This window comes from Astatotilapia calliptera, chromosome 8 (assembly GCF_900246225.1).
Source record: "Astatotilapia calliptera chromosome 8, fAstCal1.2, whole genome shotgun sequence".
Lineage (NCBI taxonomy): Eukaryota > Metazoa > Chordata > Actinopteri > Cichliformes > Cichlidae > Astatotilapia > Astatotilapia calliptera.
Genome location: NC_039309.1, coordinates 7,137,919 through 7,161,456, shown reverse-complemented (window position 1 = coordinate 7,161,456; position 23,538 = coordinate 7,137,919). Strand labels below are relative to the sequence as shown.

Sequence of the window (23,538 nt, the reverse complement as noted above, 5' to 3'; positions counted from 1 at the left end):
TTTATGTGCATTTCCATAAAAGCCAGACTTTGCACAATTAAGTCCATGGCACACTCAACACATGCACAATCCAGTGGTGAAATGAGAAGATAGGAGGAGTCAGTTCTCTGCCAGTATCACTACCCGAATCTCAGGTTTGATGGTTCACCCCATCCCAGTCCTTCCTGGAATCTCTTTCTTTCCATGTGGGAAAGCTTTACTTCACATGAGATTTGAAGCATATTTGTTTTCACCTACTGTCACGTTGACGGCTCGCCCATTTGGGATGGATCAAGCGCGACGCCAAGATCCGCTGTCACGTCTTCATGCCACTTGTGAGGAGACATTACCAGAGGTAAACACTTCACTGAGAGGAAGCCAGTCAAATATGGAATATTCACATGCATGTTTGGAGAAATATTACAGGGCGCCTGTTTGTGTGGATATCTTAACATCTCCAGTGTTTTTCACGACACAGTGATCCCAGATGTGGCTTTTGAGTCATCGTCCAGCCCAGCACTTTCAGTCTAACCCGTCTTGGAAGTCTTCCACTGTTTTGGCCCTAAGAATCACGGGTTCCCTTTTTAAGGCAGCAGGGTGTTTATACGGCCTATGCCAACTGGCTCCATGATTGCAGGCCACTGGTTTATTTTAATTAGCCATGGAAAGCAGTTCCGATGGATTTTAGTGTGACTCACCCCTTTTTCAAAACATTAGTCTCCACCACGTCCCATTGTTGCCCTTTGAGGTTGGGTTTCGTTTCAGATTACTAAAAAGCAGGACCATCAGCGATGCTGTGCCATGTACTGTGTACTGTGAGTGTGTGTACATTTGTGCGTGTGCTGGCCTACTGGTGAAATGTTTAATATTAATCAGATGTGACGTAGTAGTTATGCAGAAATGTATTTTGTTTGACTTGCACTGCAGCAGTGTTTGTTGTGTCTCTTAAAATGCAAACCCCACTATAACATAATTTCTTATGTAAGGACTCAAAAAGTACTCAGAGATTTGTTTGTGGATGGCAAAACTTTTCCAAATTTTAGATACAGCTTCTAAGTGTAAATATTCATGAAATATTCTGCTTCAGCATCTCACGTCCTGAACAAAAGAGGCTGTGTGTGCTCTCTGTTTTGAAGAATGTATTGTCTTTTTGCAAGCAAGTGATCATTAGGTTGTCACCGCAGCAATATTTCAACCAATTCATCTCAAAATAATCACTTAATTATGATGCAAAAATCATCTCCATTTGTTTTCTGATGGCCACATTGTGTAATTACAGTGTGCAAACAAACACTGATGCCATTTCATATTATTTTTGGTTTATTTAACCTATTAGTTATACATTAAAAATCTCTTTTGCAAGAATATCAGTGGTTACTAAACAATAAGTCATAACAAAGTGTGCGAAACATGCACGTATAGAGAATATTAAACTGTAAGAATTTCTCAAGAGATCTATAGGGGCAAGCATAACATTTGTAGCCAGACTGCCAGCTCCATAACATTTAGCTGAGCTTTAAGTTCAGTCTAAGCAGAATGAGCCTCACATTTAAACAGCACTTTCCAGATTTCATGTACAGTTTACAGAGTTTTTTTTATATATTCTATTATATCAAATTTTGTGCTAAATAGACATGCAGACCTGTTTCGTATGACAATTTTTTCCCTACTGTTGCTGTTTATAGCTGCTTTCTCCCACATTATCTTAAAGTCATTGTTAGCGAGATAATACAACAATTATTTCCCCATTTATTGGTAAATTCAAGCGTGGGGGGAAAAGCCACAAAGTCCAACCATCAATGGACCATCACAATCTCGAAACTATGAAAGTAGAGCTGACGTTTCCAAGTCAAACCACTGGAATGGCAATATTTTCTTATGTTTTTCTGCTTTGTTTCTTTATCTCAAATATATAATTTTTTATTTGGAATTATATCGAAAATGAAATTTAAGCTCAAAATTATGTATCTTTGGAATTTTGGCAGTTTGGACTCAAGTGTTTATTGTTGCAAGTGTGAAATAAATCTCTGGATGTGATTTTTTTTTCCTTGGATTCCAAACATTTGCATACTGTAAAATCACTGTGGAATGCATTGACCCTGGCAGCTCATTTTCTCTGCCTCTCTGGCAGAGAGGTTTAAGTAAAGCCAGTTTATTCAAAACACATGAACTGCATTCAACAGACTAAGCCTCGGCTTCAGACTTGCAGTAAAGACGTCTTTTGATGTAGCCACATCAGTACACTGTGAATACAAACGTAGACACTTGCAAGAAGAAAAGTGTGGTCTGACATTTCCAACTTATCACATCAGGTATCAGGTTTCCTTTGTGTACACATGCAGTGGCTTGGTCTTTGGAAACAGCTTACTAAAATTGTCATGGACTCTGCTTTTATGTCATCGGCCAAAAGATTGCTTCTGATATCCTTCGTTCCTTGTGTAACCTTAATTTCTGCTCTCTCTATAACTCTGTGCAACCTTCAACATGTTGTTTAGATATTGGGTGAGCATAACAGGGCCATATCATAAACCAGCTTGCGTTCCATTGCAACCACTAAACATGAAATTTAGCTTTTTCACAGTCCCTGAGAGGAGTTGTAACTAGATGGCAGTCCAAGCCAACAGACACTCATTATCCCCTGCAAAATGTGAGCTTTTGTGCGCAGCTTGTGTAGGAAAGACAACCCCGGCTATGTCATTCTTACTTCATGCTTTTATCGTTGACGAAAAACACCACACTAACTCGAACGCCTCCACAGAGCACCTTTTACACACTCGTAACTGTTAAAAGCTGCAGCTGCATAAGGATCAGTTACATTCTTTATCTCACCTTATAGAGATTTTCTGAGTGAGAACTATAAACCTTCAGGCTTGTGCTGCTCACGAGAGGCTTCTTGTGATTCTGTAGTCATGTTTTATCTCTTTTTTTGTCTCCAGCTTTGGCTTCAAATTAATTTTCTTGCAGCTGTTAACAGATGTTGAAAGAAAAGGGGGATTGTAATTATTAAACGTCTACAGAGGGGAGGTTACATAAAACACCAACGTAGTGAGAAAGCGGCCAAGACCATAAAGCCATTGTGCTCCAATGAAGAAAAATTACTGGCAGACGGATTTGAAAGCAATGGCCAAGAAATTTCTGGTTAAATCGCTAAATCTTATTTAGTGGTTAAGAAACATAAACACCTTTTAAAAGGGGTAAGAAAAAATGATTAATTAGCAATAAAGTTACGTAGTGAACACAAATGAAGGAGAAAAAGAACTCAAAACTGGACAAGAAACTCCTTTGGCTCCTTACTTCTGCCAAATGTTGGAAAAATTTGAAACTTTAAATTGTGAGTCACTAAAAAACCTCTTATTATAACCAAAAGGAAATACTTGAGAAACACATGTGTATCTTGGAGAACTTGTTAATTCATATCAGTCCATAAAGTCGCCATTATTTCTGAGAAAAGTTATCTGTGTTCGCTTCATTTTTACTCCTCCATATCAATTCCAGACTTTAAAAAATGCAAATCAGACATGTGAGTCTTCGCCAAACAGATGTGTCACAGTTAGTCTTGCTGCAATTGGAAGGAAAAAATATTACAGAAATGTTAAACATGGCAGACCCAGGCATGAATGTTTCTGGGTGACTTGTAATGCGTTTTACTTTGCGTCTGTCTATATGAAGCTGTATTTTGTTTTTTACACTAAGGAATGTCAGTAGTCAAAAAACCACTTGCCTCACATGGGACAACGGTTTTCGATTCCCGACTCATCCAGCTTGGCACGTTAAAATAACGGCCCACACACTGAAACAATTATGGGAATAATGTGGGGTGTTTTAACAGCTGTAGACTGGGGGAGGGCAGGGCGAGAGGCTGCGGCATTCGATGAATCGAAATATGACAAGAGACAAGAGACCTGTCTTAATGCTTAGCAGCATCTCACTCACTGCTGGCACCAAAAAAACAGGTTCATTTTAATATGGAAAAATTTGGAAATGATAGATTGGTTGAGTTATTTCAACAGGGCACTGAGACATCTTTGGCTCAAAAGAAATGAGGTGGCCTGGATTTATTAATAGTTTTAATAAGTATATAAAGTCTTAGAAGTCTTAGAAGAAGTCTTAAAATACTTAGGGTTATAACCTTCTGTCTGAAGACATATATATGGTATTTTGATTTATAAGCCCTCTTTAACTTTGCTGAATTTTATAGTGAGTTTCAGTTAAATGTAGAACCGTAAGACTCATAGAATATCTTCCAGTTTTGGTCTTTCGGTCTTGCTAATTCATTTATTCTGGCTTTTGGATTCCTGTAATTTATGTTCAGACCGACTCCAGCCTGCCTTGCACTGAAGCCAGCTGTATCACCTGAGTTCCCTGCCACTCTGCTTTCTCTCTTTTCTTTTGGCATTTTTCTTTTTAAACATGTTTTTACTATATATATATATATATATATATATATATATATATACACACACACACACACCTTTGGCTTTTCACTGTCATTGTATACTGTCTAACCAGACACGGTAAAAAAGTGAGCCTACAGATAGATACATTAGTGGCTAAAGGGGGAAAATACACTATGCTGTCAAAACTATTCACTCATCAATGAATACTACACAATAATGAACAACACACAAATAAACACAAACAAATAGGGTTTAATATGGGAACGCCTGGCTTGCAGTCTCTGTTCTAATTCTTCCCAAAGGTGTTTTATCAGGTTGAGGTCAGGACTCTGTGCAGGTCAGTCAAGTTCTTCAACACCAAACTCGCTCATCCACGTCTTTATGAACCTTGCTTTGTGTAGTGGTGCACAATCATCTTGGAAAAGGAATGGGCCATCCCCAAACTATTCCCACAAACCAGAAGCATTAAATTATCCAAAGTGTCTGAGTATGCTGAAGCACTAAGAGTTCCTTTCAGTGGAACTCAGGGGGCCAACTCCTGAAAAACAACCCCACACCATAACCCACCCTCCACCAAACTTTCCAAGTATCCGACAACTGCCAGATAAACGGTCATCTATCAGATAGCCAAAAGCATGATCCACCACTCCAGAAAACACATCTCCAGTGGCAGCGTGCTTTACACCACTGGATCCAACACACATTGCACTTGGTGATATAAGGCTTGGATACAGCTGCTCAGCCATGGAAACCCATTCCATGAAGCTCTTTATACTCTGTTCATGAGCTAATCTGAAAGCCACATGAAGCCTGAAGTTCTGTATCTACTTACTCATCAAAAAGTAGGCGGCCTCTACACACTATGCACTTCACCATCTGCTGCCACCACAACCCAGTCTTTCACAAGTGTTTGTAGAAGTCTGCATACCTAGTTCATTTTATACACCTGAGGCCATGGAGGCGATTGGAATACCTGAACTGAATTATCTGGATGGGTGAGTGAATACTTTTGGAAATCATCATTAGTCATCTGAGAGAAAAGTCGAGGCAAAAATACATATTGCACCGGGTAGAGAGAAAGGAAAAATGGCAAAAGAATACTTGCGGATTTAATGAAAAAAAATTCTTAGGAAGAACTCTCATGCATGTATTTATACAGTATTGCAAGTAAGCATTTTCAAGCAAAGCAAATAAGCAGCAGTTTTTTCAAGCGGTTTGCCATTACATGGACATGGAACTAGGATTAACCTTCTCATTATCTTTTAGCAAGAAGTGATAAGGAAAAAATCCCAATATGTCTATTTCTGGCACAGTGCCATCTACACAAAGGCTTGGTGTTTGTCTTATGGGTGCAATGACTCTGCCAGCAAACATAAGTCAAACCTACACTCATTTTCTCAAACAAAATTATGCTTGATGTTTTGACTTGGGGTCTGCAGTGTGTTTCAAACACCAGTGTTAGCATGCAGCGTGACAGTTGTTGATAAAACAGCCTTTTTAGTCTTTCACCTCTACCCCTCAAGATTATCCTGACTGGTCTAAGAGTTTAACTCGCTCCTTTCAAGTCAAAAGCTCACCTGCCATCAAGTTGCAAAAGCTCTTCTTTTATCAAACAACTACCCCTCTGGTGGCCATGGTACGCCTCTCACCACGAACCTCTGGGAAAAACACATAATACACACTCGATGACCCAAAACATCTGCTGCTAATATGGGTCAGTTTTATCCCCAGGTCTTTTAAAAAATAATCCCACGCATGACAACTTAGTAAAAAACACAAATGCATGAATCAACTGCCCTGCGTGTCATTTTCCAACACTTGTATCAACATGCTAAGGCACCCGCTGAGCTGTGAAGTGTCTAAACTAGAACACCCGTTGCTTCTCCTCAGCTCCAAAAATGGCTCTTCCTAGGCCAGGGTCAAACGAGGAGAGAGTGAGAAGCCCAGAGAGTATTTACTGTACAAACAACAGTCGAGTTATCGTGTCTGGAAAATGGTATTTGTTGTGACTGTTTTTTGCTGGGTTATAGGAAGTGTATTTAACTGCAGGACCAATCATCAGGGATTATTTTACAGGTTTCCTGAACTGCTTCAGTATTGTGGCAATTTATCTTGCTGCTAACATGAGTTAGAAACGTGTTGCTGTGAAACAACCTCCTATAGAAGAGCCCCATCCATCAGATTTTCCATTTCAGAATCAAAATCCACCAATAAAGGCTCCCCTAAAAGTGTGCTCTCACTACACTGCTGGGGGCCTTTTCTTATCAGGTACCGTAACAGTGAGAGCCCTGTCTCTGTTGGAGAGAAAACATCTGTACTTGACATGACCAAGTGGCTAATTGTTTGTCAGGCTTTGAAGTTGAACTATGAAGATGAAGCACTGATATAGATGTCCATCAGCCATCCCAAACTTTCTGCCGCTGTCAGTGTGGTTTAAAACAGCGGTCCCCAACCCCCGGGCCTCGGACCGGTACCGGTCCGTGAGTCGTTTGGTACCAAGCCGTGAGAGTTGAGGCTCAGGTGTGAAAATGTATGGTTTTCTGGGTTTTTATCGGTTTTCGGCATTCTTTTGTTGTCATTTTTATTGTTAACTTGGTTTTCCTGGGTCTTTTCACATGTGTTATGAATAAATCTTCTTTTTTCGGTACTAGTTTTATTTTGTTGTATTTATCCGAGACACCTTAAAGGCCGGTCCGTGAAAATATTGTCGGGCATAAACTGGTCCGTGGCGCAAAAAAGGTTGGGGACCGCTGGTTTAAAAAATTTGAGCTGTAAATAGAAACAGTTGGTATTGCAACCAGCCACCACTCACGTACTCACTGAAGCAGAACTGCATCCAGCACAAGACCTCTAATCCTCCACTGCAGCTCTGGGCTCACTTAAGTGTATTATTCTTCTTCTGTGGTGCATGAAGACCTTTGTAGTCTGTGTTACAATTAATTTTCTATTCGTCTTGTGGCAGGAAGTAGACCCAGATGCCATTTTTCCTAAACTCTTCCTCTGTGAATTGATTTCTTGTTCCAAGGTGCCACTCCACCCCCTCTCCCCAGACAATATTGCGTCTACTGACCTCTAAATAGAGAAGTTTTATGCAGTTGACCTTTGACTTTTACGTCTCTGCATTTATGTCTGAGAAAATAGTGAAATTATGACACTTAACACTGTCGCCTACAAGTGTCTGGAACAGCTCTGTGAAGACTGAGGGCCATTGAGATCGCAGGTCAATTCAAGACACCTTTCACTTTGGTTTAATAACCGTGTACTGAAACGCAATCGCGCTGACATGCAATGTAAGCCCACATAGAAGTGGGCTGGGAATCCTATTCAGTGGTTGCAGAGGCTATTTACACTAATATACACATGAAGCTTGCAGTAATTTAAAGATGTCTCTCATCAGTTCCTTAAGTTAACACAAACCACCTTACCAGAGACTGAGAGTCAGTTAAAAACACACAAATTGACTGGCTGACACACACAGGCTTGAAGATTTCTATAAATGGAGACAGTTGGCCCCCCAGAGGACGAGCGCCATAAATCAGTGGTACCTTAAAATACTAGTAAACGTAATACATGCTATAGCCTCTGCTGTTAAAGCAGTAGTGTGTTTAATTAAAGCTGTTTCTGTTTGTTTTGCATTTGTCTTTAGTATAAAGTAGAACTTGCAGAGGTAAAATAATCTCTTTGCAATTATCACAATACATTCCAGATGTCACGTTATAACAGCAGATGGTCTCGGAGGACAATCAGTCAATTCATAAATGGGAAACAAAAACGTTTCAACTTAATTAGACACACAAAAAATTTAGAGCGAGGAGTGGGGAAAAAAGTATCTGCGTCTTTTACAGTCCAACTGTATAATGACCGTTTAAATGGAGTGACCGGTACATGAGGTGTCGCTCATATCACTGCACTACGACATGTGTTAGCACTGAGCCCTCTGTGAGTAACAACTTTGCACAATCATCTGTTGGGGTTTAGCCTTGTATATGAGAAGCCAGAAGCCAGCAGTAGCCTCTTTGATCATCTTCCTGATGTGCGGTCACAGCGGTTTCACCCTACTCTCTTTTGGCTCAATCAAGGGGGCCTTGATATCCGCATGTTCCAACATCCAGAAAACAAGAACCTGCTTACTGAGGAGGCACCGCAGAGAAGCAGTCAATGAGCAATCAGATTCCCTCTTATCTATTTGGCTTGGCTGGATGCGGCTGTTAATCAGTCCCATATCTCAGTAATGGTGTTCCTGTTAATTGCCTCCCTTCACTGTGGCTGTATTCCCTTTCGCTTATGATCTCTATCTGCAAATGAGGTCAGAAAGGCATATGGATCTTGTTTCCAGCCTGGCTTTGTTGGATGCTAACAGGGGACGGTTGGAAAGAGTGCTGGCCGTGTGGCCTGGCATTTAAAGCTGTCCTGAGATCAAGGCACTTGTCATCGCTCCCATGTGTTGATGTCACTACTCTGTTGGAACTTGAACTTATTCATAAAGATCCTTGTTTAACCCCAAATTTCATTCTCCAACAACTTTTATTTTCTTCCTTTTTTTTTCTTTAGATTCAGCAGTACATGGTTGTATGTCACTTGGAAACCATTTTCATCATGACTCAGTTCCCCATGAGAATGACGTGATTTGCATATTCATTGAGCTTTTGCATCTGATGCCCATATTGCTAGACTTAGTAACGCAGCGATATCTGACTGGCTCCGGGGCAAGGCAGCCACCCGTCTGAGTTACATGCAAATACAAAAGTAAAGCAGATTGTTATTTTCTTAATCACATTCTGTACCATGACTGACTTGGCCTGCAAAGATGGTACTATTCAAGATGAAGTTGGAAGCTCAAACCTGCCGCTGACACAGCATGACAACATTTGAAAAATTTATTTGACAAATGAACTATGATGCAAATATGCACCTTTGGAGATGCAGATCCATGTAGACTGATGTCAGCTGGGGCACACTGAATTGCCTTTTGTTGCCTTCTCCCCCACTTCCAACCCTTCCAACCTTTTTTTTTTCTTTTAACTTTGAGCGTCTTACATGTCATTTCTTTCCCTCTTCTCCTCGTGCATAAATAAACCTGTGCCCTCCTCTCCCCAAGCAAACTCTAGGGCTAGCTCAAAGGTCTGGGAGCATTCCTACATGAAGACTTTTCTCTTTTCTAACTTTGTTTTGATTTTATGCTTGTTATCCACCCCTACAGCTCTGACACTCCTCAACAAGAGGCTCCGTACCTGATGAAACAAAAGGGGGGTTGTGCTGCCTGATGAACCTAAACTCAGCTTGTGGGGGTTCGGTTAAGCGCAGCAGGAAAAACGAAGGGAGCGCCATTCTCCCCAGTTCTCTGCAGACCAAATCAAATTATCTGCAGTGCGCTCATGAAAGAAGAGATTCCCCAAAGTGTTACTAAGACCGTTCTCCTCATAACCCCTTTGTTATTCAAAGGTGCCCAGCTGTTGTGCCGCTGCTCTTAAACCAGAGGGCCTTCTCTCTCTGATCTTCAGCCCTCGTGACTTCCAATGATGCCCTCGAGGCACCATGGCCTAGAGGGCAGGTGGCAGGGTGAAAGGTCTCTCTGGATAGGACAAACCCAGCTCACTCAGCTGGTTTACCTCTGTAGCTTCTGTAGTGCTTCAAAAGACTACAAAGATATGTTGCTTAATTTTATTTATTTATTCTTTTTGAGACAGATAAACTAAAATGGCCAGTGGTGATGTGAGTGACAGGTGAAAGTATAATAAGCTGCTGGAATCTGAGAATTTCATAGTTTCACTGGTTTCTATTCCTTGTAAAAACTAAACTACTATTAAAACGTCTACATTTTTGACACAGTCTAAGTACAAAACCAAATTAAACTTAGAAATAATCCCTCTTCTCATTAACTCAACCTTCATAAAAAGTATGCAAAAACTGAAAATTTTCTAAAGGAAACAAAATGTAATTATTTAAGAAAGTTAAAGTGATGATAAATGTAATTGTTACAAAAAACTCAAGCATACTGCAGAACCATACGCCTTTGTCACTGTTCAACCACCTATCACATGATACAATACTGACCTCTAGTGGAATTTTAATGAAACAACATATTTCAAGGTAAGGTTCATTGGATAAACAAATCTGCAAAGCATGCATTGTGCAGTGCTCAACATTTATTGATGCACATTTTGTAATGTATGCCTCTTGGACAGTTTTTGGTCAGTGCTTTGTGTGACCTCCCTCTTTGCTTCCACCAGTGTCACTGAGCAGTCCGAATCCTTTCCACTTAAAGAGTTAATCCTGGATAAACTGGGACTAGTTTTTATGTAACATTTTGGATTTATTTGTAATCTTATGAAGATGTATTGATAAGTCTATGGCCACCTTTTTATTGGCCTGAGTGTGTAAAGACTATAGGGTTCTTTTTGTGTCCCTAGGGGCAGTGGAAACCTGTCTGCCTTGTGGTTTGTTTGTCATATGTTCAGTGATAGTTCGTTTCACAACTGGGACACAGGTCTTGGCCCTGCTGGGATGACCATCATGCGTTTCCTGCAGTGAGCACATGTGCATGCTCTGTTTTGGAGATGAGTGCAGAGAAGCCTTAGCTGTGTGAGGACCCCACAAATCTCTCAGTCTAGCCTTGCTCTCCATGTTGATGCTGACTTCTTCCGTGCACTGAGACTTCAGGATAGTGTTAACCCGGAGGTGGATGCAGTCCCGTGTCAGAGGATGATGAAGGCCTCTCTTCTTTATCCGTTCAGTTGCAGCCTTCTCGCTAAGCTTCACTGACTGTTTAGCAATCTCACTGCACACTCTGGCTGTGAAGAAAAAAAATCCACTTACAACACAAATCAACTAATTTTAAAGTATATTTTTTTCTTCCACCTTGAGCATGCTTACGTTGTATTTGGCATTTAATGGGGGAGGACAGGATGTGGGTCCGGTGAAGCCGCTCACCTCTCTCTGGCTTCATACAGTCATGGCTGTGAATCTTTTGGGTGGTTGAAGGCAACTGTGCCACGTGATCTCCCGCAGGAGCGGAAAGAGGAAACTTTCTGAGAGAAGCTGCAGATTTCTCAGAAACCAAACTATCCTGTGGCATCACATCACAGTGGTCTCCCCGTGAGGAACTGGCATAATCCCAGAACACTTTGGCAAACTGGAAGAGCTTCACGCTGTATATCGTGTTCACTAATATACTAAGGAACATTAGTGAGACAAAGTATAAAATCAAGCTAGAGATCGCACTAAGAAAAATTGTGTAATAAGAAAAAAATAATCAAGCTCATGCGAGTCATCCGACTCACCTTTGGTCAAGGAAGTGCAGGGACAGGAGACGACCTGTTCCGGTCTCTGCTGTGATCTCTCTTAAACAATCACCAGTGAGGAAATTAAATATGCGAATCTTTCCGTCCACACAGCCAGTAATAACACGAAGGTAGAGCAGCGTAAGAGATTTTACCTCCCTGCAGAACAATCAGAAGATCCTGTATTCCTAGTAAGATCCCATTTAAATTGTTCTACATGGCAGCTTCAGAGGTTACATGCTTACTTTTGGTGGCTGAATGTTATAAGACACTCCTCAACATTATGGTTGATGCTCCACACCATGACATTGCCAGTGCAGTCTCCAGATAGAAGGTGCCAGTCGTCAAGGAACAGGCACTTCACTGCACTCCTGTGGGCATCAATTGTCTTGTGGAAGATGGGACATTCATGAACAACATATGGAAAAACGGAAATGTTTCATCAGCTTCAGACAACACGAAGTGTTCTGTATTTGATTTTCCACAAATGTTTCTCACCCGGAGGAGTGCTGCATTTTCCATGTCCCATATTTTAACAAGGCCCTGTTTACAGCTGCTGTAGATAGTAGTTTTGCTGACCTTTACACATAGGACAGGACTGGGGTGCTTGAAATTAAAACCATTAAAAGGCTTCCCGGTCTGCAGACACCACACTGGCAAAGCAATGGTTCATTTCAGCTTGCTTACATATGAAAATGTTAACAGGAAGTTTTTTTTCTGAGGGTAAAAACATGACAATATACATACATTACACTGATTTCAATACACACATTTCCATTCACAGGACAGATGTAAACGATAAAAATAATGGGAGAAAGATTCAGGAAAAGCTAACCTATAAAAACTGTTTTCAGCAGTTCTTTAAAAGAAACCGCAGCTCACAGACCCTGATCAGCTGATCCACTGCTGTTTTAAGGTCTCAGTAGCTCTGCTATGTACACAGCAGCCCAGCCGTGGAAGGTTTGATATGTTATAAATAAAAATTTAAAATGGACTGAAATTCACTGGAAACTCGTAAAGGAGAGCGAGAATGAGAGTGACATGCCAGCGCTGGCTAGCAGCTTAGATGCTGCATTATTGTCCAGTTGAAGATGGGTATAATTAAAAGAAACACTGACAGTATTTTAGATGACATATAATCTTTTCTCCATAATTATGAGTGCAGGTATGTCTTAAATGGTTGGTTTGCATTTGGGTTTATCCAAAATACCTAAAAGAAACTCACTGATTAAGATAAGACATATGAATTGCTTCTTAGAAAAGACAATTTCTCAACAGGAAAATGAAAATATGTGATAAGTGTGTTTTTTGTTTTTTCTATTAAAGACAACGTGTGGTTATATTTACTCATGTAAATGTGAGCTCATGTAAAGATGGTGTATACCGATCAGTGGCCGCTTACCTTTAACTGCACAGTCTTTAGCTCCTGAGACAAGTTTATCAGCATCAGCATCCAGACAGTTGACGGTGCCAGTGTGACCGTACAGCGCCATGTCACACCGGTCTGTCTTCAAGTTCCAACACCTGAAAGTGTGATGACAGGAAAACTTCAAAACACAATCAATTAAATCAGATTCATTCATGCAAATGCATTGTCGTCAGCATCTTCTGCATAATCAATTATTACCTACTCACAGAATTCTACTCATAAATTAGATGATTTTTCACCTGATACTTGTGTCAAAGCTCGCGGTTATCAGCAGATCTCTGTCCTCACAGAGCAGCACTGCCCGAATGCTTCCAACGTGTCCTTTCAGCACCGACACGTCTTCTGTTTCTGATGACACATAAAACAGACGCACCAAACGGTCCTTTGAGCCGGTGGCCAGCAGTAGTCCTCCTCTATAGTCCAACACCCGATAAGGATCTTCGCTGCAAAAACACATAAGTGCACACCTCTGAATCACATCAGCTGTACCAGTAAAAACGTTTTCTCATTCCTGTTTTCAGAGTTTATTTGGGCACTATGAAAAATATAATAAAATAAAATACAGGGAAATCAACACTCACTTGTCCAGCAGCACTTTGGTAAAATATGCACCGCAGTAAACATTTCGCTCTTCCATTTGCACTGCTGTGGTTCTGATGTTTGCATAAGCAGAGTTAAATGGCTTGAGCTGCAGAACCAATCGAATAAACACACAATCACTGTGTTGAATATTCCGGCTGATTCCAAAAGCTGATGTTTACTGTGTAGATGGTACGACTCTGTGAAACCTTGTGGACAGTAGAATAAATATCTTCTTCCTTGTCATCCTTTACTGGTACAGGGATTTCAACAATGTTTGCATAAGTAGGACTCACAAAATTAACACTGCTGGACCCCTGTAACAGAAAAAAAAAGATTAGCACTGATCAGATTTTTTAAAATTATTCTAAAGAAGTCAGATTTTTTTTAAGTATTTTCATTAATTAAAACCACTATAAATATTTATATAATTTAATGTGAAAAAAAAAAATCTCAACCTCTATCATGGGAATAATTTGGCCCTGAAAATTTCTTCTGAATTTCATTTCCTCCATGGTTTCCTTCGCAAGTAGCTCCCAGTATTGACAAACTGCCGTGCAATGAATCAAAGTATGCTCACCTAACATTCCTACAAAACACACATACGGCATTGCACCTTTTCAATTTAACATTTACTGTATATTTAGTAAATGCAGACATAAGTGACATTGAAATTTTTACTTTAAGGACATATCGGCACACTTCACAAATTCAGGCTGCAGTAGTACAGTAGTATGCAAAGACTTGCCTAATATCCTCTTGGACAGATCAACAGGTAGGCAGCTTATGAAGTCTCTGTGTCGGCTGACCCCAGACACAGACTTGGAGGATCCCGGCACTACCATTAGAGCAGGGTCCTCAGACTCCTCCTGATTGTCATGATTGTTATTGTGGTTACTTACTGAAAAGATAAGACATACCTTATAGATCCCAAAAACTAGGAAATTAATTTGTTGGTGTGTCCCAAAATTAAATATAACATAATAAAATAATTAGTTATATCACAATAAAATAAAACACAGTTTTTCAGGATTGGGCTAATCTGAATACAATAAAATAAATAAATAGGTAAAATCTAATACTATAGAAATTACAGTTTAATAAAGTAAATATATCAATAATTTGAAATCCATATAAAATGTAATAACTAAATCTAAATCATCAATAAAAACAGAATTAAATAAAATCAGTATATGATCCAAGAAGATGGCTCAGGGGGGTGCCTATTGTAATACGATACTAGTAACAGTTCAACTCAAAATTGCAAATGGGTTTAATTTCCTCAAGCATTATCAAATCATCTTCTTTTTCTGCAAATCATCTCAACTCTCTCTCTCCGTGTCCTCCTTCACTACAAATATGAATCTCCTCTGTGGTCTTCCTCTTTTCCTCTGCCTAGCAGCTCCATATTCAACATCTTTGTCCAATAAAACCCTCCTCTCTACATGTACATACCCTCTCAGCCTTCTTTTGTTTCCACAGTGCTTCACCTTAGCTGGACCAACCCACCAATTGGCCCAGATGGCATATTTGTAGAGGAATGTTTATTAAATGGCTCCAAATGGCAGTGATGTGATTAGACTTCTGTTAAGTAAGGTAACCCTGAGCTAAATGATAACTATATGGAGACTAACACTGGAGTCATTATGGGAGAAGACAACCCTTGTAACGCAAAGCTTATAGAACAAGAATTTGCTTTTACTATAATTGTGTGTGTATATTCTATAACTGTATATGTGTCGTTGGTGGCCTCTAGTGGTCCGTAGCGGGAATTGCAGTGCAGTGGAAACCAAGTCCTTTCCCACTCCTGAGATCTTACCATTAAACTCCAGGAATCCACTTTTCTGTCTGATCAGGAGCACGTTGGTTAAGTTGGCGACCATCCGTAAAAGTTCGGAGTCACACAGTGAAAAAATACGGCAAACGTAGCTTGACTTGACCCAGTCCGGACTGCTGCTGAACCACTTCCAGATTTCCTTCACGTTCACTCCCAGGGGTTTTCCATCATGACCTTGGTGGGAAAAGCGTAAGGGGTGTTCCTGAGGTGTGATGGGGCTTCTTGACCTAGCGTAGGTGTGCAGCGTCCACGACGTCGCGCCACTCAGCACACCTTGGATGTTCTCGAGGACTTGGACGCTCCTGCAGCGTAAAAGGAGCGTCAGCGCGAACCTCCTCTTGAACTCATCCGACACCTTCCACAGACACCGACTGGAACCCGGAGGACTGGGGGCAAAGACGCAGGTCGGACATATACCGCACATACTGACGCATCCCTCCGCTTTTTTGGTGCTGAAAGACTTCGAGGCATTAACAGACTTCATGTCGACGCTTTCAGTAGTTTCCTTTACATTCACCACGTCCGCGCCAGGCAACATTTTTTTCGTCTTTAAACATCACAACGAACACAAACATGCAGTGACAATTCAACTGGTTGCCATGCAACAAGTTCAGCGTGTCGGCAGCTGAATGGATGCTCGCGCGGGATTGTAGGCGAGACAGTTTATTAGGTACATAAGGTCACTAAATCCAAGGGCCTTTAAGATTTAAATGCTTAGTGTGTCCTGGACTGATTTACAGAGGTGTTGGATTCTTATTCTTATTCGTATTCTTATTGCTGTTCCTGCTGTGTTGGTTGTTTTCCTTTCAGAAACATAAGGTAAAATAATAGGATAAAATGTACTTTTCTTATCCCAGACGTTGGCAAATTACCGTTTTACAGCATTCAAAACAAAAATTGGTTAAACAAATTATAACTATTCAGTAAAATGAATTGTAATATGACAAAGGAAATGGCTTGATTAAACATGAAAAGAAGCTCAATTAAATTTGAATATAAAAAAACAACAGGAAAACATAATGTGAAATCAAAGTAAAAAAAATAAGAAATGAAATAAAACTCTGTAAAATGCAAATATTTTAGTTTAATAATAAAATGAAGTGTCTTTATAAAGAAAATTAGCTCAAATTAAATCAAGGGTGGTACAGTGACGGTGGCTGGGTGGTTTTGTGTGGAGTTTCTCACCATCCAAAGACATACATGCGATTAGGATAAGGTGATTAAGTTAAGGTGGTTTTAATTTGCGTGTGAAAGGCTGCCTGCCTCTATTTGTTTTGTTTGTTTGTTTGTTTGTTTGTTTGTTTGTTTGTTTGTTTGTTTGTTTCCAAACAAACACATTCAGAAATAAATAAGCATAATCAAAAAAGTGTCCAAGTGTATTGAACTCTTGTGATAATGTTTTTCACAGTGTCAAATACATCTTCAAAGATTAATAAAGTTTTTTTTCCGCAAAAAAAATAGTGTAAAAAAATGTAGAGAACCCAGAGGGGTATACCACAGAAAAGGAGGAGGGAACCTAAAATTAAAAAAATGTATTTTCACTCTTAATATAGTCTACAGTATACACACACTATATACACACTCGTGCCCTTTCGCACCAGGTTCGGTCACCTGAGATCACCTAGCTGCCTCTATAATTCAAACTTCCATAATATGGCTCAGGATCAAATGTTAATGTCAAATGTTAAGGGCATGAAATGGTTAATCTTAAGGTGAGCTTTGCAGTCTCTTTCAGAGGAAAACAAAAATACTCGTGCGCCGCCCGGGAATCGAACCCGGGTCGCAAGAATGGGAATCTTGCATGATACCACTACACCAGCGGCGCCGTTGTTAGCGGGGCTGATAGAAAGCAATTTATCGGCGTGAAGCTTGGTCGAGTTTTGGACCATTATGTGTACTTTTGTTTATGGATGCTCGCCTTATATATTACTGATATGTGAAAACGATAAAAGGAAGCGATAGTAGAAGAACAGCACATATTTGAAAAACGTTGCCACTTTTATTTAAAAAGAAGGAAACGTTTACTCTTATTCTGAAAGTGTGCTCTATTTTCTTCCGGGGGACCGTATCTTAGGGTTCGGATACTTTAGTTGTGGTTTCTAGTGAAGCGTCATGCGCTAACAGCTTAATCTTTCGTGTTTTGGACGGTAGTTACGAAACAACTCCAGAAATATAGCCGTTGAACGTCAGCTTGGTACAAAAGTTCTATTCTTTATATATTATTAACTACACATGCATTAATGCCATTTGTCATGTTTTGTGCTGTGATAGCCACATTTTCGTTATTAGCTATCGGAGACTGATTTGATAGTACCTTTGCCACTGGTCCTTTTTTTTGTCTGTGTTAGTATTATAGCTGTAATGTTAAAGGCTAAAGAGGTTTAACGTGCTGAGATAATGTTAGCTAATGCTAGCTGTAGCTTCATGTTACTATGTTTTTGACAGTGTGCATGCATCCTGTGTAAGCAACTGCCGTAAAGACTGATCATTCCCACCAGCTATCCACAGTTTTTACTCATGACGGACAGAAGCAGCAGCGTGGAGTGGGTTGAGACAACCGAGGAGGTGGTTGTAACTGAGGAGTGCATTCCCATTGAAAACAACCCCCCTGCAGGTACACTATAATGACATTACAAATAACGTTGACATTCAGTGCTGTAATATAGCCTTTAAAATAGTTTCTTTGTTCCTCTTGTGATGCCAGTTTTAGAGCCAGCAGACACGCCAATACAGAAGTTACTGGACGCTGTGGGGCAGGGAGAAAACCCAGATGGTGACGATGGCTTTTGTAAGCAAACCCCATGTTTACTCTTTTGCTATTGCAGTTTAGGTACAACTAATATCCAGCCAGAAATATGTCACAAGCCTGTCCATCGCTACCAAAAGAGACTGGCCGAGCATGTTACAGGGCATTTAACCAAATGGGGGTAGGGATTTATTTGAACCTGTATGTATACTTTTAACCCTTTGTGGATTAGAGAAAATCCAAAATAAACTTGTGCGCCCAATTCTTGTTTTTTAAAGATGTATGCTGTACAATCATTTCACCCTGGAAATCGAATAATTCAAAGAAATGTTAAAAGTCAAAAATTAACTTGACATTCAGGCCCGTGATAAGTGTGTCAAAACTTCTGACCACAACTCCAGGACCATTGCTAAGTAAATATAATACGCTTAAATGAAAGTCAAAGTGTTTTGCTATGGTCTTATTCAGTAGTCTTTAAACTTACACATTTCAGTTTTCTATCCCATTAACCCTACCTCTCTGTCTGGTTATATCTTCTTTAGATTTTAATAGGGACACACCTGTAGATCAGTACATGTCTTTCTGAGCCACACATTTTTGTCATTTGTAAACTAGAGCTGAACTGTAGAATGTGTTAGATGGATGACTTAGCAGTGGTCTTCCCCATGAGGACCTAACCTACACAAATATTTGCAGTGTATACACATTCATTCAAAGATTTACTAATATTTAATAATAATAATGACAATATTTGACTGATAATTTGTCACTGTGGTATGTCCAGTAAAAATTACCCCAGATGAGCTTTTTTCCGTTTTTTTTCCCTTGTTTTTACATTTTTATAGATTGCGAGGAGTGCCTGACTCTCTTCCAGGACCAGAGTGATCCTGACAACATTAATGGCCCATCTTTTATTCTCGATTTTCCAACAAACATGGGCGTCATGCAGAGGGCCCTCCTGACTCTGCCTTTTGGCCTGATGATAGGCAGATCTAGTATTCCCAGTGCAGGGATTGGGGTCCTAAATTATGGGCCTGCAGTGTCTCCTGGAATGCATTTTGGACCATTTGAGGGGGAAGTGACAACAAGGGAGATTGCCATGGCAAGTGACTTCTCATGGGAGGTGAGCTGGGATGTATTAAACCCAAACAATAAAACAAGTTTAAACCTCTTGATGCATATTTTGTTCTTTGTGTGTATTTTGTGACAATATTCCAATTTACTGCAGATTTACAAAGATAAGGATGACTATGACTACATTGATGCTGCCAAAGAATCATACTCAAACTGGATGAGGTATTGAATTCTTTTCTGTTGTTTCCTGTTGAATTACAAAATTAATTTTTAATTATATTCTATAAAATAAATCACAGTTTGTACAGCTTGTACATTATTAGAAAATGCTTTTTTTCCCCTCCCTCCTGACACAGGTATGTCAACCATGCCCGTCATAGAGATGAGGCAAATCTGTTGGCAGTCCAGTACAAAGGCAGCATCCTCTTTCACTGCTGTCGCACCATAAATACTGGAGATGAGCTCTTGGTGTGGCCCAGCAGCAAACTTCATGCCCACTTTAGTGATCCTTGGGCCCAGATGTGGTATTTGAAGTTGAATGCAACAGGTACCCTGACTTTGCTAGTCTCAATAGTCCATAAAAGTGATCGTTGTAAGAGCCATAGTCATGTAAAATTTTCCTGACTGTGTTATTTAAAAATTTGATTTATAGTTTGTTTGTTTTTTTGTTGATGTTTTCGCCTTTTTCTCCTAAAATGCAGAGAGTACTGTATCCGGTACAACTCAGATCTTCCTGTGCGCCCACTGTCAGTTGTCTTTCACCACCAAAGCCTTCCTCCAGCGACACACAGAATACTTTCACACGCAGCCTGAAAGTGCTGAAGTAGCTGATGGAGAAAATAATGCCTCCAGTGCTGCAGGATCACTGGTGGTACTGTCTGTTGATCCTCTTGAATCTAAAACATGTGACGATTGCGGAAAGACATTCAAGCAAATACCTCATCTTAGGAGGCACAAGCTTTGTGTTCACTCCAACAAACGCCCCTATTGCTGCCCATGTTGCAGGCGAAGCTTTAGCCAGGCATCTGGCTTAATCAGACATCAGTTAGTTCATAGGAAGCAGGCTGTAGGAAAAGCTTCCAATCAGAAGCAAGTCCTCAGCAACAAAGAGAGTGTAACGCCAGAGTCAGAACTTTTAAAGGCAGGAGATTCAGTTGTATCTGAAAAAATGAATGAAAATGAGAACCAACAAGAAGCTATGGATACAACTGAGGCTCCTGAGTCTTGTGCAGGTGAGTCAGAAACACTCCAGTCAAACTGTTTAGATTGTGGTAAGAGTTTCACAAAGGAATCATCCCTCAAAAAGCATAAGGTGACTGTCCATGAGAGGATACGTCCGTACGTCTGCGCTGTTTGTCAGAAATGCTTCGGTCAGTACAATGACCTGACCAGACACCTGCAGCGTCACCAGAAACAGAGTAAAACAAAAACAAATGAGGATCCAGAGGACTCCGACATATTGCCCTTCAGCTGTGGCGAATGTTCACTGGCGTTTTCCTCAGTGGATGACCTTCAGCAGCACATAAATGAACATCACTCTGATGAGAGCACAGCTGAAAATAACGAAGACGATGTAATGCCTGACGGTGAAAGCGTTGAATCGGTCCAGAATCCTCCCTCTCAGAGGCCTCAGAGATTTGGAGCTAGATTCAGAGTTTCTGCCATAACTAAGCTCATTGCGCCTAAACGAAGAGCTACCAGTCCTGCTCAGCCTGCGAGGAGCTCCGCTGAACCAGAGGCGGCTTCTGTCCGAAATGGGAAGTTAAAAAAATACAAATGGTTCAGCTGCAATCGCTGTAAACAAACATATGGAAACCCAGATGACCTCAAAGCACATAAATGCACTTTGAGGCAGCACAGATGTGGCCAGTGTGGAGCAACCTTTAATAAGTCTGGTTTCCTGAAAAGGCACGAGCAGATGGTACATGTAGAGGCCAAATCTTACAGCTGCGATCGCTGCGGTAAGGTCTTCACTACACCTAGTAACCTTAAACAGCATCAGAAGAGTAACGCTTGTATGAAGTATCACTGCACGTCTGAGCTCTTCCCATGCTCCTTCTGTCAGTTCTCTTTCACCATGAAGAGCTATCTTATTAAACACATTAAAAGGCACCATCCCGTCGAGTATCTTTCACACTGCGAGTCGGACAGCCTAACGGATCAGCTGGAGGAACAAGAGGGGGAAAAAGAATATACGTGTCCTCACTGTGGCATGAACTGTATGACTGCCAAAGCTTTCAAATCTCACACATGCTTCAGGCAAGTGAAGGTTTTGTACTTGTGTAACGACTGCGGAAAGGGCTTCACAAACCACTACGGTCTGAAACAGCACCAGCGCATCCACACGGGCGAGAAGCCGTACAGCTGCCCTCACTGCAGCAAAAGCTTCTCGTACGTCGGTCAGCTCAACGTACATCTCAGGACTCACACCGGGGAGAAGCCCTACCTGTGCACCCACTGCGGGGAGAGCTTTCGGCAGTCGGGAGATCTGAAGAGACACGAGAGAAAGCACACGGGGGTGAGACCGTACAGCTGCCCCGAATGCAGCAAAAGCTTCAGCCGACCGCAGAGTCTCAAAGCTCACCAGATGCTTCACTTGGGACAGAGAATGTTCAAATGCACTCAGTGCGGGAAGAGCTTTTCCCGAAACTATCATCTCAGGAGGCACCATCAGAAGATGCACATTTAGTCTAATCGCATTTTTTTTGAAGACTTTAAATTAAAATGAAATACAGGAGCTTAAATGTGAACTAAATTGCACTTTCCCGCTTGTGTACTTGATGACTTATTGAATGTCCTGTACATAACATTCTTTTATTTTTCTTGTAAAGCATTTAGTTATTTTTTTTTTTTAGTTAAAAAAGGAAAAACACCAACAAATACTTGTCTTTGAGTGTCAAACTGCACTAAAAAATAAACAACCAACGTAACCATCACTGTTGACCATTTATTCCACAAAACATACAATGCAAAGCATGTGCACTGTACAAGCCTTAATATTATGAAAATACTCATAACCATGCCTGTTTTTTTTCTTCAATTAAGTAGTCTTAAATTTGTTTTTGTAGTCAGATCTACTACTTTTTTTGTCTTTTCTTGTTTTTTTTAACATGACACAGTATAACTTTGTTTATTGGACATTAATTTTTGCATTGCTTTTGTCACTATTTGTCCTTTGTTAGCTCATATTTCCAACTTGACTATATTATAAATATTAAGTAAAATTAAAATATTTCAGTCTGACCTGAACTATACAAACATACTGGTATGACAGTTGACACAAGTAAAACTCAGTTTCATTTAAACTGTGCGTAAACTGAAACAGGTAGAAACCTGGCAGTGTTTTCCATGTGCTACACACAGCGGTGTCAAGTGCAGCTGCTGGTTAGAGAGGAGCTCCTTAAATCTAAAACTTTGCTGCTGGTAACGGCTTCTTTAACTTCCCAGTCCAGTAATGTTTCTTACATCAGTAGTCCTAACTAATTCCAGTTCTACAAGTCCATGACAACATCCATTTGAAGGGGAGGGAAGAGATATCCATTGTTTGTGGCACAGCAGTTGTGGAGGCTTGTTTCCGTGGTCCATTTTTTTCCTTTTTTCTATTTTTTTTTTCTTTTTGATAGAAGTGAGGGGTTGAAACCAGAGGATTAGTCGCTTGTTCGCGAGTCCTAATGTGTAAAAAATACACAAACACGTCTGAAAGGTAGGCAGCAGTTGGTTCTAAAGGTTATGTGACGAGACCCCTACGAAGGTTGGGATACTGTACAGTTTCAAAGACACGTCAGACTTGTTCCCGTTTATTACTCCAATCCAGTGAAGCACCATGTGTTGTCGTCTTCAGTGCGGTCTCCATCCAATTTACACATCTTTGCCACGCAAAATATACGACCCTCGACTCTCATTAGTTTATATTATGTTAAATGTTATGCACATTAAAATTTTTTACAAACCAAACTGATTGTTAAACCACACAGTATCACATCTGTACAAACTCAGAAAAAAATGTCACAAAACTAAGCGAAAGAAAGAAAGGATTTTTGTTTTGTTTTGGCAATTGAAAAGCAACAGCCTGGGCTTTCACAAGAATCACAAATTAAGGGAGAAAATACTGAAGTCTGAAAAAGGAATGAAAAAGGAACAGTACATCTACGGAGTCCGTTTGTGATGATAAAACTGCTCTTCTTCCCATAAATGCCAACAGAAAAACATGGTTAAAA

At 40.4% G+C, this 23,538-nt stretch overlaps 2 protein-coding genes and 1 non-coding gene across 5 annotated transcripts; 1 reads left to right on the top strand and 2 right to left on the bottom strand.

The window, feature by feature from the left end:
* Positions 1-10,507: 10,507 nt before the first annotated feature.
* fbxw10 (F-box and WD repeat domain containing 10) lies at positions 10,508-16,091 on the bottom strand. 2 transcript variants are annotated; one of them, XM_026177650.1, is made up of 12 exons: positions 15,484-16,091; positions 14,413-14,565; positions 14,123-14,253; positions 13,874-13,981; positions 13,667-13,773; positions 13,325-13,528; positions 13,059-13,180; positions 12,155-12,309; positions 11,902-12,044; positions 11,657-11,815; positions 11,250-11,548; positions 10,508-11,167 (listed from the first exon to the last, which is right to left on the bottom strand). In XM_026177650.1, the coding sequence occupies exons 1-12, from the start codon at positions 16,037-16,039 to the stop codon at positions 10,761-10,763; spliced, it is 2,544 nt and encodes an 847-aa protein (XP_026033435.1). In that variant the 5' UTR covers positions 16,040-16,091; the 3' UTR covers positions 10,508-10,760. The 2 variants fall into 2 exon arrangements, with proteins under 2 accessions (XP_026033435.1, XP_026033436.1); XM_026177651.1 differs by having other exon boundaries at positions 11,307-11,548.
* A 1,164-nt stretch (positions 16,092-17,255) lies between these two features.
* trnag-ccc (transfer RNA glycine (anticodon CCC)) lies at positions 17,256-17,326 on the bottom strand. Its single transcript has one exon. It is a non-coding gene; the product is annotated as a tRNA-Gly (tRNA).
* Positions 17,327-17,477: 151 nt separating this feature from the next.
* LOC113028169 (histone-lysine N-methyltransferase PRDM9-like) lies at positions 17,478-22,178 on the top strand. Of its 2 annotated transcripts, none has more exons than XM_026178216.1 (7): positions 17,478-17,695; positions 18,000-18,115; positions 18,206-18,289; positions 19,093-19,370; positions 19,476-19,543; positions 19,678-19,868; positions 20,023-22,178. In XM_026178216.1, the coding sequence occupies exons 2-7, from the start codon at positions 18,019-18,021 to the stop codon at positions 22,008-22,010; spliced, it is 2,706 nt and encodes a 901-aa protein (XP_026034001.1). In that variant the 5' UTR covers positions 17,478-17,695; positions 18,000-18,018; the 3' UTR covers positions 22,011-22,178. The 2 variants fall into 2 exon arrangements, with proteins under 2 accessions (XP_026034001.1, XP_026034002.1); XM_026178217.1 differs by having other exon boundaries at positions 17,947-18,115.
* The last annotated feature ends 1,360 nt before the right edge of the window (positions 22,179-23,538 follow it).